This window comes from Cyclopterus lumpus, chromosome 2 (assembly GCF_009769545.1).
Source record: "Cyclopterus lumpus isolate fCycLum1 chromosome 2, fCycLum1.pri, whole genome shotgun sequence".
Taxonomy (NCBI): Eukaryota; Metazoa; Chordata; class Actinopteri; order Perciformes; family Cyclopteridae; genus Cyclopterus; species Cyclopterus lumpus.
In genome coordinates, this window is record NC_046967.1 from 1,508,615 (window position 1) to 1,524,517 (window position 15,903).

Here is a 15,903-nt window from a genome sequence, read left to right on the forward strand (position 1 = left end):
TCTTTTCCAAAAACCTAACAAAGACTTCTGTTGTGTAAGTAAACCTAAAAACTAAGTGAACCTACGTTAAGTTTATTTAGTAAATACACTGCATGTAACAAGTGTAAACTGTGTAGTTTCATGTAGTTCCATGAGCGTTGCAGCCTGATGTTTCGTTAGCCGCATAGTTCCATGAGCGTTGCAGCCTGATGTTTCGTTAGCCGTGTAATTTCATGAGCGTTGCAGCCTGACGTTGCGTTAGCTGTGTAATTTCATGAGCGTTGCAGCCTGACGTTGCGTTAGCTGTGTAATTTCATGAGCATTGCAGCCTGATGCTGCGTTAACCGTGTAGTTCTATGAGCGTTGCAGCCTGACGTTCCGTTAGCCGTGTAGTTTCATGAGCGTTGCAGCCTGACGTTGCGTTAGCCATGTAGTTTCATGAGCGTTGCAGCCTGACGTTGCGTTAGCCATGTAGTTTCATGAGCGTTGCAGCCTGACGTTCCGTTAGCCGTGTAGTTTAATGAGCGTTGCAGCCTGACGTTCCGTTAGCCGTGTAGTTTAATGAGCGTTGCAGCCTGACGTTCCGTTAGCCGTGTAGTTTCATGAGCGTTGCAGCCTGACGTTGCGTTAGCTGTGTAATTTCATGAGCGTTGCAGCTTGACGTTGCGTTAGCCGTGTAGTTATATGAGCGTTGCAGCCTGACGTTGCGTTAGCCGTGTAGTTCTATGAGCGTTGCAGCCTGACGTTCCGTTAGCCGTGTAGTTTCATGAGCGTTGCAGCCTGACATTGCGTTAGCTGTGTAATTTCATGAGCATTGCAGCCTGATGTTGCGTTAGCCGTTTCATTTCATGAGCATTGCAGCCTGACGTTCCGTTAGCCGTGTAGTTTCATGAACGTTGCAGCCTGACGTTGCGTTAGCTGTGTAATTTCATGAGCATTGCAGCCTGATGTTTCATTAGCCATAGTTTCATGAGTGTTGCAACCTGATGTTCTGTTAGCCATGTAGTTCTATGAGCGTTGCAGCTTGACGTTGTTCCGTTAGCCGTGTACTTCAGTGTTTGGAGGCTTTTGGTCGTGATGGACTCGTCTGCAGGCGGAGCCAAATGGAGACCGACAGACTGCTTATCTGCCAGTTTGACCAGAAGCTTCTGAAATTGATTCCTAAATGAATATCCAGCTCCAGGAGGCCCAGGCCGCGCTCTGGAGGGGATTTACATATCGGCCTAATGGAAATGAATGAGCGCGGAGCGCTATCCATCATCCGCGGTGACACCGGGAGCCGGAGGAGCGATTGTTAGGCTCTGTCAGACTGTCACATGACGTGTGATAATAACGCCCATAATGCCGAGCGGCGGTAATGTGATGTGGTGTCATCGGAGGCGGCTGGAGGTCAGAGCGGAGCGCCGCCGGCCTCCTCCACGTCGGGCTCCTTACTGTCACGACTGCACTTGTTTCCATGTCAGAGACTTTGGCTTCTGACCGAAGAACCGAACGCTTTAAAGATAAACACAGGGACGGGAAGATCATTTTAAATCTATGTCAATAAATTAAAGGCCTAAAGGATATTTAACAAATAGATCAATTAAAAACCTAAAAACCTTTAACCTTTAATGAATACCCGGCTCCCATGTGTCACCTAACCCTCAATGTGTCTACGGTGTCTGATTGTAAGTCGCTAAATGAAATGTAATTTAATATATATATCAAGAAATAAAACCTAATAAATCTTTTTAAATAATTAATTTAATAGAGATAAAAAATTTAAAATGTTCTTTTTATTTACGAGGTACAATTTAAATAATTGTTATAATATAAATAAAAGAATCTAAACACGCATTAAAACGCAAAATACCTGAGAAAAGAAATAAAATGATTTAAATGTTAAATGAAAAACGTTTTATTGTCACACTCTGTACGATGAAATATTATATATTGGACAAACAAGTGGACCTGGAGTTCTGATGTTTTTTCCAGGTTGAATATTATAATAATATATCCTTTATTGATCGCCGTGGGTAAATCCTTCTCTGCATTGATCCATCCTTAGTTATTAAGGAGCAGTGGGCTGCAGTGAAGCGCCCGGGGAGCAACTGGGGGTTCAGTGCCTTGCTCAAGGACACTTCAACATGCAACTAATGGGGAGAGCGGGGATCGAACCGGAGACCTTGTGGTTACGGGACGACCATACTCCCACATTAGCTACAGCTATATTTATATTTTAATTAAAGTACAAACAGGAACGTCTGCAGGATTCATTGAGATCTTTCTCCATCAACATTCAAAGGTTATAGCTAATGCGTTGCATTAAAGGTGGAATGGGCGCTTCCAGTGGGGCAAAGGTGCAGTAAAAAGTCCACCTTAAGTGTGACTGTTGATTGAAGACGAGGTCGTAACGCCTCTCAGTTGTTTACGGCCTTTAACACCTTTAAATAAATCTGGGCTCTTGTTGCTGGTGAACATCTCGCCACAGCTTCCTCTTTTTAAGAGGAGAAAGTAACTTATTTAATAATAATATAATATTCAAGATTAGCTTAAATGATCACAAGTTTAAAATAAATAAATGTGCATGGTGCGCTCCGGTGGATCTCTTCTTCTCTGACACAGAGGACGTTGTTTATTGAGTAAAAGCTGCAGGTTTTATGCCAACTTCATGCTTCATATCTATCTCTCCTCTCAGGAAACACAAACCTAAAATCAGAGATAGGGCATTAAGTTCATTGACTTGGACGTTTTATAAAATAAGAGCTGATTTAAGCTGATTTATTTATTGTGAATACGATTGACTCCACATTACACTCACTTCCCACTCATGCACTCCACAGTCACCGTGAGCCTAAGTTGTGTTTTACACAGCCGAGTTAAATAAACCTTTTTGTTAACTACTTGGTTGTCATGGCAACCTGATACAAGCCGGACTAAACACCTAATCCACGAAGATGGACTAAAATGAGTTAAAAAAGCACATCTGTCCCTCTAAACTCTACGTAGTAGTTCTTTATAATCGATGGATGTATTGGTCTCCGGTCTGGTTTCTTTTCTGCACCTCTTGTTCCAGGTTGGATTTCACAGCCCGGGGCGGTTTTCTCTCCCACTTCACATCTCTGAGAGGGCGAGGACTTCCACAGCAGAAGCAATCACGAGCTCCAGATCAAACGTATCCTCGGCTGGATTTCCCTGACAGACTAAAATCATTTGTTCCTCTCAGCGCTGCTTTTGTTTTATGTGGGTTCGGCAGCGACGTCCTCCGGGCCGCTCTGTCAGAGCTAATATTGAAGTACAGTGCACTTCGATATTCCCCCCTGTTAGCGTCCCGTTTCATCAGCAGGATTTACATCATGTCAAGCCCAGCTAGGACGAGGTCAGGGTGAAGGGATTTCAAAGAGGTCGGGAGGTGCTCTGGACCGACATTCAACGAGACAGGTTGAGGAAAGCGCGTTGTCTGCAACGTGGCTTCAAAGACGGAGGTTTTGTTGTTGAATTATTGAAGCGATCAACACTCTTCCTCCTCCACGAGGACCGGTGAACAGTAATAATTACAACCTGGAGCACGGCCGCGTTACTTCAGGTTCACGTTGGGTTCAATGGAGAACCGAGGAGCTTCAGTAAGACAAAAGTAATCGTTTCCTCTCACACAGCCAACGAGCAGCAATATGGAACAATCTGGAACCAACATGTGGCATGACGAATTATTATCCATTATCAAAGTAGTGTCTGTCGTCCAATCAGAATGATCATTTCACGATATATAGAACATTTTATATCTCAATATATATCACGGTATAGAACATTTTATATCTCACTATATATCACAATATAGAACATTTTATATCTCAATATATATCACGGTATAGAACATTTTATATCTCACTATATATCACAATATAGAACATTTTATATCTCAATATATATCACGGTATAGAACATTTTATATCTCAATATATATCACGGTATAGAACATTTTATATCTCAATATATATCACGGTATAGAACATTTTATATCTCAATATATATCACAATATAGAACATTTTATATCTCACTATATATCACAATATAGAACATTTTATATCTCAATATATATCACGGTATAGAACATTTTATATCTCAATATATATCACGGTATAGAACATTTTATATCTCACTATATATCACAATATAGAACATTTTATATCTCAATATATATCACAATATAGAACATTTTATATCTCAATATATATCACGGTATAGAACATTTTATGTATGCTTTGGGGCGGGGCTAGAAGGTTATTGACAGGTCACTTCCTGTTCACCAGTTGAAAGAAAGCGAAGTTGGCGACGCCAAAATTGCTGAACTGAAGGTTCCAAAACGTCCACAAACTAATTAGTGACGACACGACGACGCCCACTTCTTATATCCATATGTGCTCGAAAGCTAAAGCTAAACAAACCTTCGGATCATAAAACATTCATATGTATCCTTCAGTAACGTTCAGTAACATCTGGAAATGAAGGACAAACGCTGTTTGTTTATAAAAATCAATGTCAATATTGTATTTCTTAAAAACGTACAAATGATATTTACATTCAAGCAGCGAAAACAAACTGTACAAAAGAAAAAAGAAATCTCTCTCCAATTTCTGGGTTCATAATTCAGTGTCTGATGGCCGACGCTGAGATGTCACAGTTAATCAGATAATAACTCAGTGAGGATCGAGACTTTAAACTGGAAACGATGAAGAAAGTCGATGTAGAAGTTCATTTACAGCGTCAAACAAGTCGGTATCAGATCACCTGGTTGCATTTACACATTTAAATGTCATTTTGGCCGAGCCAGGCACTTATTAAACTGATCCCACTGCAGACCGGTTCAACTACTGAAAAGACTCATAATGCAAAACAGACCCAAGAAATGTTCTTATTGGCTTTCCAATAAGATAGAAAATTGCCATTTAAAAAAAATATTAACAAAAAAGACTGTACAAGAAAACAAGCGTCACACATTGCAGAGTTTTTTTTTTTTTACAGAGTCTGTTGTGCATCAGGGGTTCACGAGCCGTTTGCTACGACATGGAGTTGAGGAACTTGCTCTCTTCCGCCAGAGCCGTCAGCAACGAGCTCATGTCGCCGATGGCCATGTTGCCCGTCCCCGCCGGCGCAGAGGGCAGCGTGGCAGAGTTCCTGGGCGTTGTCAGGCGAGAGGAACTCCGGGACGAGCACTGGAGCAGACCGGGACTCAGGGTCCCTGACACGAGGCTGGAGCGATCCCCGTCGTCCAGCATGCTGTCAAAGTCTATCTGCGCCTGCGCCTGCTCCAGCTCCGTGTCAGGATCTGCGGTCCTGGACGGCTGGCTGTGTTCTGAAGGAGGTACATTCACCACGAGAGGAACGCGGGGGTCCAAGTTCCCGTTGGGCTCAAACACTTGAATCTGACCCGTGTAGTACACCACGTTGTCGTCGGCAAAAACTCCACCAGGTAGTTTGGAAGCAACGTTACTGAGGTGTCTTGTTTGCTGCAGACCCGTTGGTCCTGAAAGGTGCCTGTTTAGAGATTTAGGTTCTGTTGGCGGCGTCGGCGGGAAGTGGCACTGATTCCCCGTTTGCGAGGGATTCAGGTTGCAAGTCTGCTGATCCGAAATCCCGATTGACCCGTCACAGGGTTCCATTTTAACTTGCACGGGCTGAAATCCAGCAAAGTGCAGGTCCGCAGTGTCCATGTCAATGGGCTCCTGTTTGCATGTGGGGGCGTGAGGGTTGCTACACGGGGGATACGTGGCGTTACCGTTCTTAACAGCCAGGTTCCCTCGGACCTGGAGTTTGGAGTAGTGCCGGCCGGCATCGTTCCACTGAGCTGCTGAGTTTGCTTTACTGTCCCTCGGGGAAGTGGCCAAGAACTGATTGGGCAGATTCACGGCGGCCATTCTTCTCTGATGGTACGACTGATGATGGATAACTTGTTGATTTGTTGACACTCTGCTGGTTGTGTCTCTCTCGTCGGGCAGCATTAGGTCTTCTTCAGGAATGTCACCAGTTATCATCCCCATGGAGACGTTCTCCGAGATGCTGGGCGGTCGCTGGGCGAAAGGACAGCGGTGGGGGCTCACATCCGGTCGCAGGCAGCCTTGCTGGGATATATGGGGCAGCATGGTCACCCCGCCACTCAGCGTGTCCATGCTGTTGTAGCGCTGCATTTGTGGCTGGCTGGAGAAATCAATGGCCGAGGGTCTCACAGGGTCACTTGCTCGGCGGGCGATGTTAGACGGGACCTCATGGGGCATCAGGCTCCGCGTGGTGTAGCTGCTGTACTGCCTGGAGTTGGAGTACTTCTGGGAGTCCCCGCACAGTGCTGTGTGGGTCTTCAAACACATTGGGTCCATGTATGGAAGAGGCGTAGGTGGTGCACCTCCGGTGGCGGCGGCATATTTGGCCTTGAGGCGGTAGTGCTGGGCTGGGGTCAGGCTGAGAGGGCCGGGTAAGCCCCCTCCTTCGTACCATCCCGCTCCTCCACCGCACTGGCTGGCCTGACTGGAGCGCCGGGACATGTCGGCAGAGATGGGGTCGTAGGAGTCGGCAGAGCTGAGGGTGCTGGGGCGGTTGGCGCCGAACTGCGAGGCCTGGCTCGAGCGCCGACTAGAGTAGCAAGGGGAGATGCCGGAGGAGCGGCGGCTGAGGGTGTAAACTGAGCTCAGGGTGCTGGAGTTGCTGTTGCGACGCTCTGAAAGGGTTTCCAGCAGAGTCGTTTTACCGGAGCTCAGATCACCAAAGCCGGAACAAGGGAAGGACCCCGGACCACCACCCATACTCTCGAGGAGGGACCCTGTGAAGGAACAGAGGAAAGTGTTAGACCCTACGATCCCTACGAGGAATGCCGTACCAAAGGAAAACGGTGGTTGTGCAGACAACGAGTTTTTCGTGTGCTTTCCCACTCACCGTTAGCCGGTATGGGTGGGAGCTTGGTACCGAGGACCGGGGCTGTCGGGTTGCCGGCCCACAGGCACGAGTCCCTCACCGTGTTCAGCTTCTCCTTCTTCAGATGCTCCAGGTGACGGATGGTGCCGAACTGCTTTCGGAAGTGGAGTCCTATCACCGCTCCCCCGCCGGTGGATTCGTCCCATCCCAAGGACTCCGCGAAGGGCGGGTCGTCCAGGACGCTGAGGTCCCCCAGGCTTCCCCAGCTGTGCGCCGCCATCTCTACTCCACTGTCATTGTTGGTGGCACTGCCAAGTGGTGATGGTTCGCTGCTACATGATGACTGACCGTCAGGGCTGGACTGATACATCTACGAGGAGGAAATGCAGAAAGATAAAAAAAAGAAAAAAAGAAGGGCGTCAGAGAACTGTTTGTCCTAAATACACAGTATTCAGATCAGTAGTGGAGCAGTGAATCTTTTATTCTCCACCAGCTTAATTGTAAATAACGAGTGTTTTCTTTGGGAGGGTGGGGGGGGATGAGGTGAACAGGAGGGGGTGCAGCCCAGATTATAGGCCGTCTTAGTCTGTCTGTGAATTGGAAATGGGCAGGATGAAAGGCTGCTGCAGCCCGAGCCAGAGCGCCACGGCCAATCACCACCAGATGTGATCACATTTCTCCAAAAGAACTCATTTAGGTGAGCTCGACTGGTTTCACTTGGTTTACAGTAAAAAGACGTTTTCTCTCCTTCACCGTCCATCTTTTAGTTTTATCATGTACTTTACGCGTTTCCTTAATAATACACTGGTGCACATGGGGGTTAATTGGTTGTATATTGTCCAACACTATAAATAACCCCCGTATATCTCTTTCCTCGGGACAATGACGGGTACATGTTTCCTCGGTCTCCTCGCAGACTAATATATTCACTGATAAAAGCTGTCTTGATCATGGCGTGAAGGTTGGCTCGGTGCACAGAGCGGCACAACCAATTCCCAATGTTTGAATATTAATGTGTGGCTTTTATCTCAGACAGGTGTTTGATAGGTCGCCACTGTAGGTTTAAACTGCCTGTGTGAAGGAAAAGAGACTCACTCGGTGTCTGTTTAAAAACCTTTTGTATGAGCTCAAATGTATTACGTGTTTTAGTTATTAAAGAAAAAATAAACATATGTACAATTATAATGATATAAGATAAGTATTCTTTAAAAAGTAATCTGTAAAAAAAATAAAATAAAGAAGATATTTGCCATTAAATATACAACAAAATAGTAATAGGAATGTAACGGCTCTTCTCTTTCCTTAAGAACATCTTAATCTAACAAATAAAAAGAAAACAATTCAGAAATGAATGAATACATTTAAAAATATAATTTAAAATGAATGTTAAATAAATAAGTACAATTATAGAAGTCATCACAAATAAGACAAATGGGGAAATTAAAGATAGAATGTGACATTTATATATCAAATAATTAATGTCTACATTTTTTTTTTAATGTTTTTGGTACATTAAATGGCGTTCATTTATTAATTGAGTTACTTCTATATTAGGAAAGCTTAATTCCGAAATGTTGTACAATAACTGACCTTTAATACACGAGTCAGTAGTTCATAAGTAAACATGATTCTATCCCTTAATGGATAAAAATGACTTTATTAATTTAGAGATTCATCGTATATTTACGGTGTTCTCTGATGGCCATTAGGTTGAACACGAGAATCCTTCCTCACTTTTGATCTATTTTATTTAATTACTTGATGGCGTAATGCACAAGATGGTTAAAGATGAGATAATAATCCACAGGTGATGTGATAATAATCCACAGGTGAGCTCACCTTAACAAGGTCTGTCCATAAGGAAAGTCAGAGAAGGGAAAGACCATGAAGCAGAAGAGAGGTTAGAATTAAGAGGTGTGTTGTTATTGGAGGACAGAAGTCAATACTGTCAGAAGAAAACCGTTCCCTCCATCTTACCACAGAGGTCTCCGTCTTGATGGATTTGACGTGCAGGTAGTCCTCTGCACCTCTGGGGGAGCTTTTGTCCACCATCTTGTCCCCTGTGTGGATCCGGTCTCGGTTCCCCGCCTCGTTCTCGCCGTTCTCCCTCGGCGGCCTCTGCGGCAGGTCGCCGCGCTGCCTCTTGGTGACGTGGGCCTCCGGGCCGTGGACCGTCTTCACGTGCTTCCTGAGGGAGCTGGGGTCCGTGTAGCGCTTGGTGCAACCGGGGATCTTGCATACGTAGGGTTTCTACGGAGGAGAGGGGTCAAAGGTCAAAGGTCGTGCAACTTATGTTGTGCAGCTTTGTAATAAATGTGGAATCGTCCTCATTATAAAGAGTGGAGGTTCATGTAAGTCTCATATATCCCTTTATTGTTCCAGTGTTGTTCCAGTACGATGAATGTTGGCGTACAGGTGTGTGAGTGTGTGTGTGTGCATGTGTGCGTGCATGCGTGTGAGTGTGTGCATGTGTGTGCGTGCACGTGTCTGTGTGTGTGTGTTTGTGTGTGTTCATTCCCACTCTGATGGATAAGCAGCGAGGTTTTCTGAAACGCTTCCAGGTTTAATTTTCTATTCGCCATCGGCAGGTGGTCCCACTCAGCGGGGGAGGCGGGGAGGGGGGTTGAGCATGATTCGCCCTAATGCATTGTGGGCTGTCGTGCTCATTATGTCTACACCTCGTTATTTACTCACACACACAAACATCCACATCTGCACAGAGGCAAACTGGGAACAATGGGCTTATGGATGGAATTATCTAGACAAAGAAATTAGGATGAAGGAAGGTTTAAAAGGTTTAGAAGGTTTAAAAGGTTTAGTAGGTTTAAAAGGTTTAAAAGGTTTAAAAGGTTTAAAAGGTTTAGTAGGTTTAAAAGGTTTAGAAGGTTTAAAAGGTTTAGAAGGTTTAAAAGGTTTAAAAGGTTTAGTAGGTTTAGTAGGTTTAAAAGGTTTAAAAGGTTTAAAAGGTTTAGAAGGTTTAGAAGGTTTAAAAGGTTTAAAAGGTTTAAAAGGTTTAAAAGGTTTAGAAGGTTTAAAAGGTTTAGAAGGTTTAGAAGGTTTAAAAGGTTTAAAAAGTTTAAAAGGTTTATAAGGTTTAGTAGGTTTAAAAGGTTTAAAAAGTTTAAAAGGTTTAGTAGGTTTATAAGGTTTATAAGGTTTAAAAGGTTTAGAAGGTTTAAAAGGTTTAAAAGGTTTAGTAGGTTTAGTAGGTTTAAAAGGTTTAGAAGGTTTAGTAGGTTTAGTAGGTTTAAAAGGTTTAGAAGGTTTAGAAGGTTTAAAAGGTTTAAAAGGTTTAAAAGGTTTAGAAGGTTTAGTAGGTTTAAAAGGTTTAAAAGGTTTAAAAAGTTTAAAAGGTTTATAAGGTTTATAAGGTTTAGAAGGTTTAGAAGGTTTAAAAGGTTTAGAAGGTTTAAAAGGTTTAGAAGGTTTAGTAGGTTTAAAAGGTTTAAAAGGTTTAAAAAGTTTAAAAGGTTTATAAGGTTTATAAGGTTTATAAGGTTTAGAAGGTTTAAAAGGTTTAGTAGGTTTAAAAGGTTTAGTAGGTTTAAAAGGTTTAAAAAGTTTAAAAGGTTTATAAGGTTTAAAAGGTTTAGAAGGTTTAGAAGGTTTAGTAGGTTTATAAGGTTTAGAAGGTTTAAAAGGTTTAGAAGGTTTAGAAGGTTTAGTAGGTTTATAAGGTTTAGAAGGTTTAAAAGGTTTAAAAAGTTTAAAAGGTTTATAAGGTTTAGTAGGTTTAAAAGGTTTAAAAAGTTTAAAAGGTTTAGTAGGTTTATAAGGTTTATAAGGTTTAAAAGGTTTAGAAGGTTTAAAAGGTTTAGTAGGTTTAAAAGGTTTAAAAAGTTTAAAAGGTTTATAAGGTTTATAAGGTTTATAAGGTTTAAAAGGTTTAGTAGGTTTAAAAGGTTTAAAAGGTTTATAAGGTTTAAAAGGTTTAGTAGGTTTAGTAGGTTTAAAAGGTTTAGAAGGTTTAGTAGGTTTAGAAGGTTTAAAAGGTTTATAAGGTTTATAAGGTTTATAAGGTTTATAAGGTTTATAAGGTTTAGTAGGTTTAGTAGGTTTAAAAGGTTTAAAAGGTTTAGAAGGTTTAAAAGGTTTATAAGGTTTATAAGGTTTAGTAGGTTTAGAAGGTTTATAAGGTTTAAAAGGTTTAGAAGGTTTAAAAGGTTTAGAAGGTTTAAAAGGTTTTGTAGGTTTATAAGGTTTAGTAGGTTTATAAGGTTTAGAAGGTTTAGAAGGTTTAAAAGGTTTAGTAGGTTTAGAAGGTTTAAAAGGTTTAAAAGGTTTATAAGGTTTAGAAGGTTCAGAAGGTTTAGTAGGTTCAGAAGTTTTAGTAGGTTCAGAAGGTTTATAGGTGTATAAGGTTTAGTAGGTTCAGAAGGTTTATAGGTTCAGAAGATTTAGTAGGTTCAGAAGGTTTATAGGTTTAGTAGGTTCAGAAGGTTTATAGGTTTAGTAGGTTCAGAAGTTTTAGTAGGTTCAGAAGGTTTAGTAGGTTCAGAAGGTTTAGTAGGTTCAGAAGGTTTAGTAGGTTCAGAAGGTTTAGTAGGTTCAGAAGGTTTATAGGTTCAGAAGATTTAGTAGGTTCAGAAGGTTTAGTAGGTTCAGAAGGTTTATAGGTTCAGAAGATTTAGTAGGTTCAGAAGGTTTATAGGTTTAGTAGGTTCAGAAGTTTTAGTAGGTTCAGAGTAGACTTAGAAGGTTCAGAAGGTTTAGTATGGGTCTGCGTGAGCTTCACCTCGTTGGAGTGGGTCCGGTTCTGGTGCTTGGCTCGGTCCGAGGCGTTGGAGAAGGCCTTGTTGCATCCTTCGTAATCACAGACGTACGGTTTCTCTCCGGTGTGCGAGCGCAGATGAGTTTTGAGGTTCTCCAGACGGGAGTAGGCCTTCGAGCAGCCCTCGAACTGCAGAGGGGACACAGAGGGACATGTTCACCTGTCGGGCTGCATATTTATATATATTCATATATATATATATTCATATATATATGTACACATATTTATATATATATATATATATATATATTCATATATATATTTATATATAAATATATATATATATATTTATATATAAATATATATATATTTATATATGAATATATATATATATAAATATATATATATATTCATATATAGTATATAGTCATATACATTTATATATTTAATGGAGTGAACACAATCTAAAGTGAGACTACTCTCCCACAAGTTAAAAGGTTCATTAATAAGCAAGAACAATTTTTTTTACAAAATCCAGAAAATAATCTGCAGATGGGATTGATATTGAAAATAATTATATATTTCATTATTTAGCCACTTTGCTTCCGTTTCATTCAACATGATTGAACCTTTTCTCATTAAATCTAGCGGAGAGCTCCAAAAGAAAGAAAAAAAGTATTTATAATCGCTTTCTTTGAGCTTTTATTGACACAAACAAAGAGATCTTGCTTCCTGCCCTCCCAGGAGTGTAAGTGTTTACCGACAGTATCCGTGAAACGTGTGTGTGTGTGTGTGCAGCAACATGTACGGTGTTTAGGGGGCCCGTCGGGGCGGCCGAGGCCATCCGTTACCCACCGTGCACTTGTGTGGTTTCTCCCCCGTGTGTCGGCGCATGTGAACCACCAGCATGTACTGAGCTTTGAAGGGCTTCTGCTCCCGGGAACAGTCCTCCCAGCGGCACACAAACTCCTTCTTCTCTCCGTGGATGTGGTCATTATTGATGTGCTGGGGGACGCACGCACACACGCACACACACACACACACACACACACACACGCGCACACACACACAGAAGTGAGAGGTTTTCTGCAGAGAGTTGTCCAATAAGAGGCTCTCATGTTGTTTCCTGTGGATCTCTGAGGCCGCAGCAGAGAAGCGTTGCACTAATTAGGGCGGCGAATGTTTCTTTTTTTTTTTTTAAGTAATAAATATTTCAACTATTTTCTGCAATCAAGTGGATTTTTCTTGATGCTACTGAAGCGACTTGTTTTATAATATTTTTACATTATTATTAGAATGATTAATCTCTGGATTTGAGACAAACATGACATATCTGTAGTGCAAAATCAATCACCTTCTTAAATCTCCACTTTCTAAAGGATAATTTTTCTTACTGAGACTCTGGACGTTTAGCTTAGCTTAGCATAAATACTGGAAACAGAGGGAAACTGTTAGCCTGACTGTGCCACAGCTCTAAAGCTCACTGACTAACACTCTTCTTTAATCCATGCAGAGACGAACAGAAACCAGGTATTTGTTTAAAGGGACTATTTCTTTCTTGTCATATCCCTCCGCCCGGCGCTTCTCTGCATCCTCTCTGGCTAAAGTGCAGAAATAATCTGTGAGCAAAGGTTTTGCTTTCTGCAGAGGCTTAAAGGCCCCAAACCTGGCAACCTCTAAAACGTCCTAGAAAAGGAAAAGGAAGAGGAAGAAGAGGAGGAAGAGGGCGCTGTTCTTCCCTGCAGATGTAGTGAGATGTGGATGTTTATCTTGAATCTCTGAGGTTCGAGGGAAGTAAAGCAGTTTATAAGTGTAACATCGCTGAAGGCCGTCAGCCCGACCGCAGCCTGGTGTGTTTACAGGACCGGCTTCAAAGCATCAGGATGATGAAGCAGGCCGAGGAGCACCCCCCACCCCCCCCCCCCCCCCCTCTTTTCTCTAGTCAGGAATGCTTCACGCCGCTTGTTGTGAAGAGAGAAACATTAAATATTAAACAGAGGATTCAGAGGCTCATCTCCACCTTTTGTTCTCTGAACTCAACTGACTAGAAACGACCAGAACCAGAACCCTCATAAGACACTGGGTGACTCTGGTGTTCCTAACGATACCAACAGATTATATTCATGAAGCTCAGACGTTAAGACCTGGTCTTCACCAGAACCGGTTCTCTTCTGCATGTCGATCCCTAGACATCTACAAGTGACGCTTTGTTCTTCTGAAATATATTTATACGTTTTCCAAGTTCAGTCGACTGAACTTTAAGTAAAGCGTGTGTTTGTCCTCACGTGCACCAGCTGCTCCTGCGTGTCGTACTCTCGTCTGCAGCCGTCCCAGTGGCAGTCGGTCTCGTAGACGGCCTCGGGCTCCTGCTTGCACTCGTCCCGGTCCCGGTCCACGTCGTCCTTCGGGTCCAGCAGGCTGCCGTGGAGGACCTGTGGAGAGCAGCAGGTCCACCATGAACCATGTGGAAGAGTTTACCGGCGCTGCGTGTTCGGGGGTTTTACTCGATGTGGACGGCAGAGACGGTAAATTACAGACTGCACTGCACTTAAACATTTGTTTAGACGACCTGGGACTTGTGTTTAAGAGTCCTGGTCCTCTTTGTAATTAAAGTCCTCAACGATCCACCATGTGGTCTTTGTGGTTCTTGATCAGAGTGAGATTGCACTCGACGCCACGAGAACTACACACACAGCGCTTTAAGCAAGTCTTGAACCGTAAAGCCTTGAAACCTGAAAACCGTCAGGCGGCGCTTTGAGGACACAATGTCCTCTCTGAAGATCCCAACACGTCCTCAAACATCACGTTCTTGCTTTATGAAAGAAATCCTTCACTTCGTACTCACTTTCTAAGAATGTCTTTCTAAGAATGTCCTCTCTTTCTAAGAATGTCTTCACTTTCTAAGAATGTCTTCTCTTTCTAAGAATGTCTTCACTTTCTAAGAATGTCTTCTCTTTCTAAGAATGTCTTCACTTTCTAAGAAACTTTCTAAGAATGTCTTCACTTTCTAAGAATTTCTTTCTAAGAATGTCCTCACTTTCTAAGAAACTTTCTAAGAATGTCTTCACTTTCTAAGAATTTCTTTCTAAGAATGTCCTCACTTTCTAAGAAACTTTCTAAGAATGTCTTCACTTTCTAAGAATTTCTTCTCTTTCTAAGAATGTCTTATCTTTCTAAGAATGTCTTTCTAAGAATGTCCTCACTTTCTAAGAATTTCTTCTCTTTCTAAGAATGTCTTCTCTTTCTAAGAATTTCTTCTCTTTCTAAGAATGTCTTTCTAAGAATGTCTTCTCTTTCTAAGAATGTCCTCACTTTCTAAGAATGTCCTCTCTTTCTAAGAATGTCCTCACTTTCTAAGAATGTCCTCTCTTTCTAAGAATGTCTTTGTAAGAATGTCCTCTCTTTCTAAGAATGTCCTCTCTTTCTAAGAATGTCTTCTCTTTCTAAGAATGTCCTCACTTTCTAAGAATGTCTTCTCTTTCTAAGAATGTCTTCACTTTCTAAGAAACTTTCTAAGAATGTCTTCACTTTCTAAGAATTTCTTTCTAAGAATGTCCTCACTTTCTAAGAAACTTTCTAAGAATGTCTTCACTTTCTAAGAATTTCTTCTCTTTCTAAGAATGTCTTATCTTTCTAAGAATGTCTTTCTAAGAATGTCCTCACTTTCTAAGAATTTCTTCTCTTTCTAAGAATGTCTTATCTTTCTAAGAATGTCTTTCTAAGAATGTCCTCACTTTCTAAGAATTTCTTCTCTTTCTAAGAATGTCTTCTCTTTCTAAGAATGTCTTCTCTTTCTAAGAATGTCCTCACTTTCTAAGAATGTCCTCTCTTTCTAAGAATGTCCTCACTTTCTAAGAATGTCCTCTCTTTCTAAGAATGTCTTTGTAAGAATTTCTTCTCTTTCTAAGAATGTCTTCTCTTTCTAAGAATGTCCTCACTTTCTAAGAATGTCCTCTCTTTCTAAGAATGTCCTCACTTTCTAAGAATGTCCTCTCTTTCTAAGAATGTCTTTCTAAGAATGTCTTCTCTTTCTAAGAATGTCCTCACTTTCTAAGAATGTCTTCACTTTCTAAGAATGTCTTTGTAAGAATGTCCTCTCTTTCTAAGTGTCTTCACTTTCTTTCTAAGAATGTCTTAACTTTATTTTTTTGAAATCCCCCCAAAAACATCCTTTTACTCACATTGTCCTCCAGGAGACAGTTGTACTTATACATGCATGTGTGAGACGGAACGTGACACACGGCCTGTACACACACACACACACGCACGCACGCACACACACACACACGCGCACGCACACACACACACACACACACACACACACACACAC

The 15,903-nt window shown here is 41.9% G+C and overlaps 1 protein-coding gene across 1 annotated transcript in view; it reads right to left on the reverse strand.

Annotated features, from left to right (window-relative positions):
* Positions 1–5,016: 5,016 nt before the first annotated feature.
* LOC117741607 (zinc finger protein GLI2-like) overlaps positions 5,017–15,903 on the reverse strand; it is a 30,897-nt gene continuing 20,010 nt past the window's right edge. The window contains exons 8-13 of the mRNA XM_034548749.1: positions 13,859–14,005; positions 12,429–12,578; positions 11,598–11,762; positions 8,840–9,112; positions 6,884–7,232; positions 5,017–6,770 (exon numbers count right to left, since the gene is read on the reverse strand). Of these exons, the coding sequence (XP_034404640.1) occupies positions 5,017–6,770; positions 6,884–7,232; positions 8,840–9,112; positions 11,598–11,762; positions 12,429–12,578; positions 13,859–14,005 (2,838 nt within the window). The remainder of the gene's footprint in view (positions 6,771–6,883; positions 7,233–8,839; positions 9,113–11,597; positions 11,763–12,428; positions 12,579–13,858; positions 14,006–15,903) is intronic.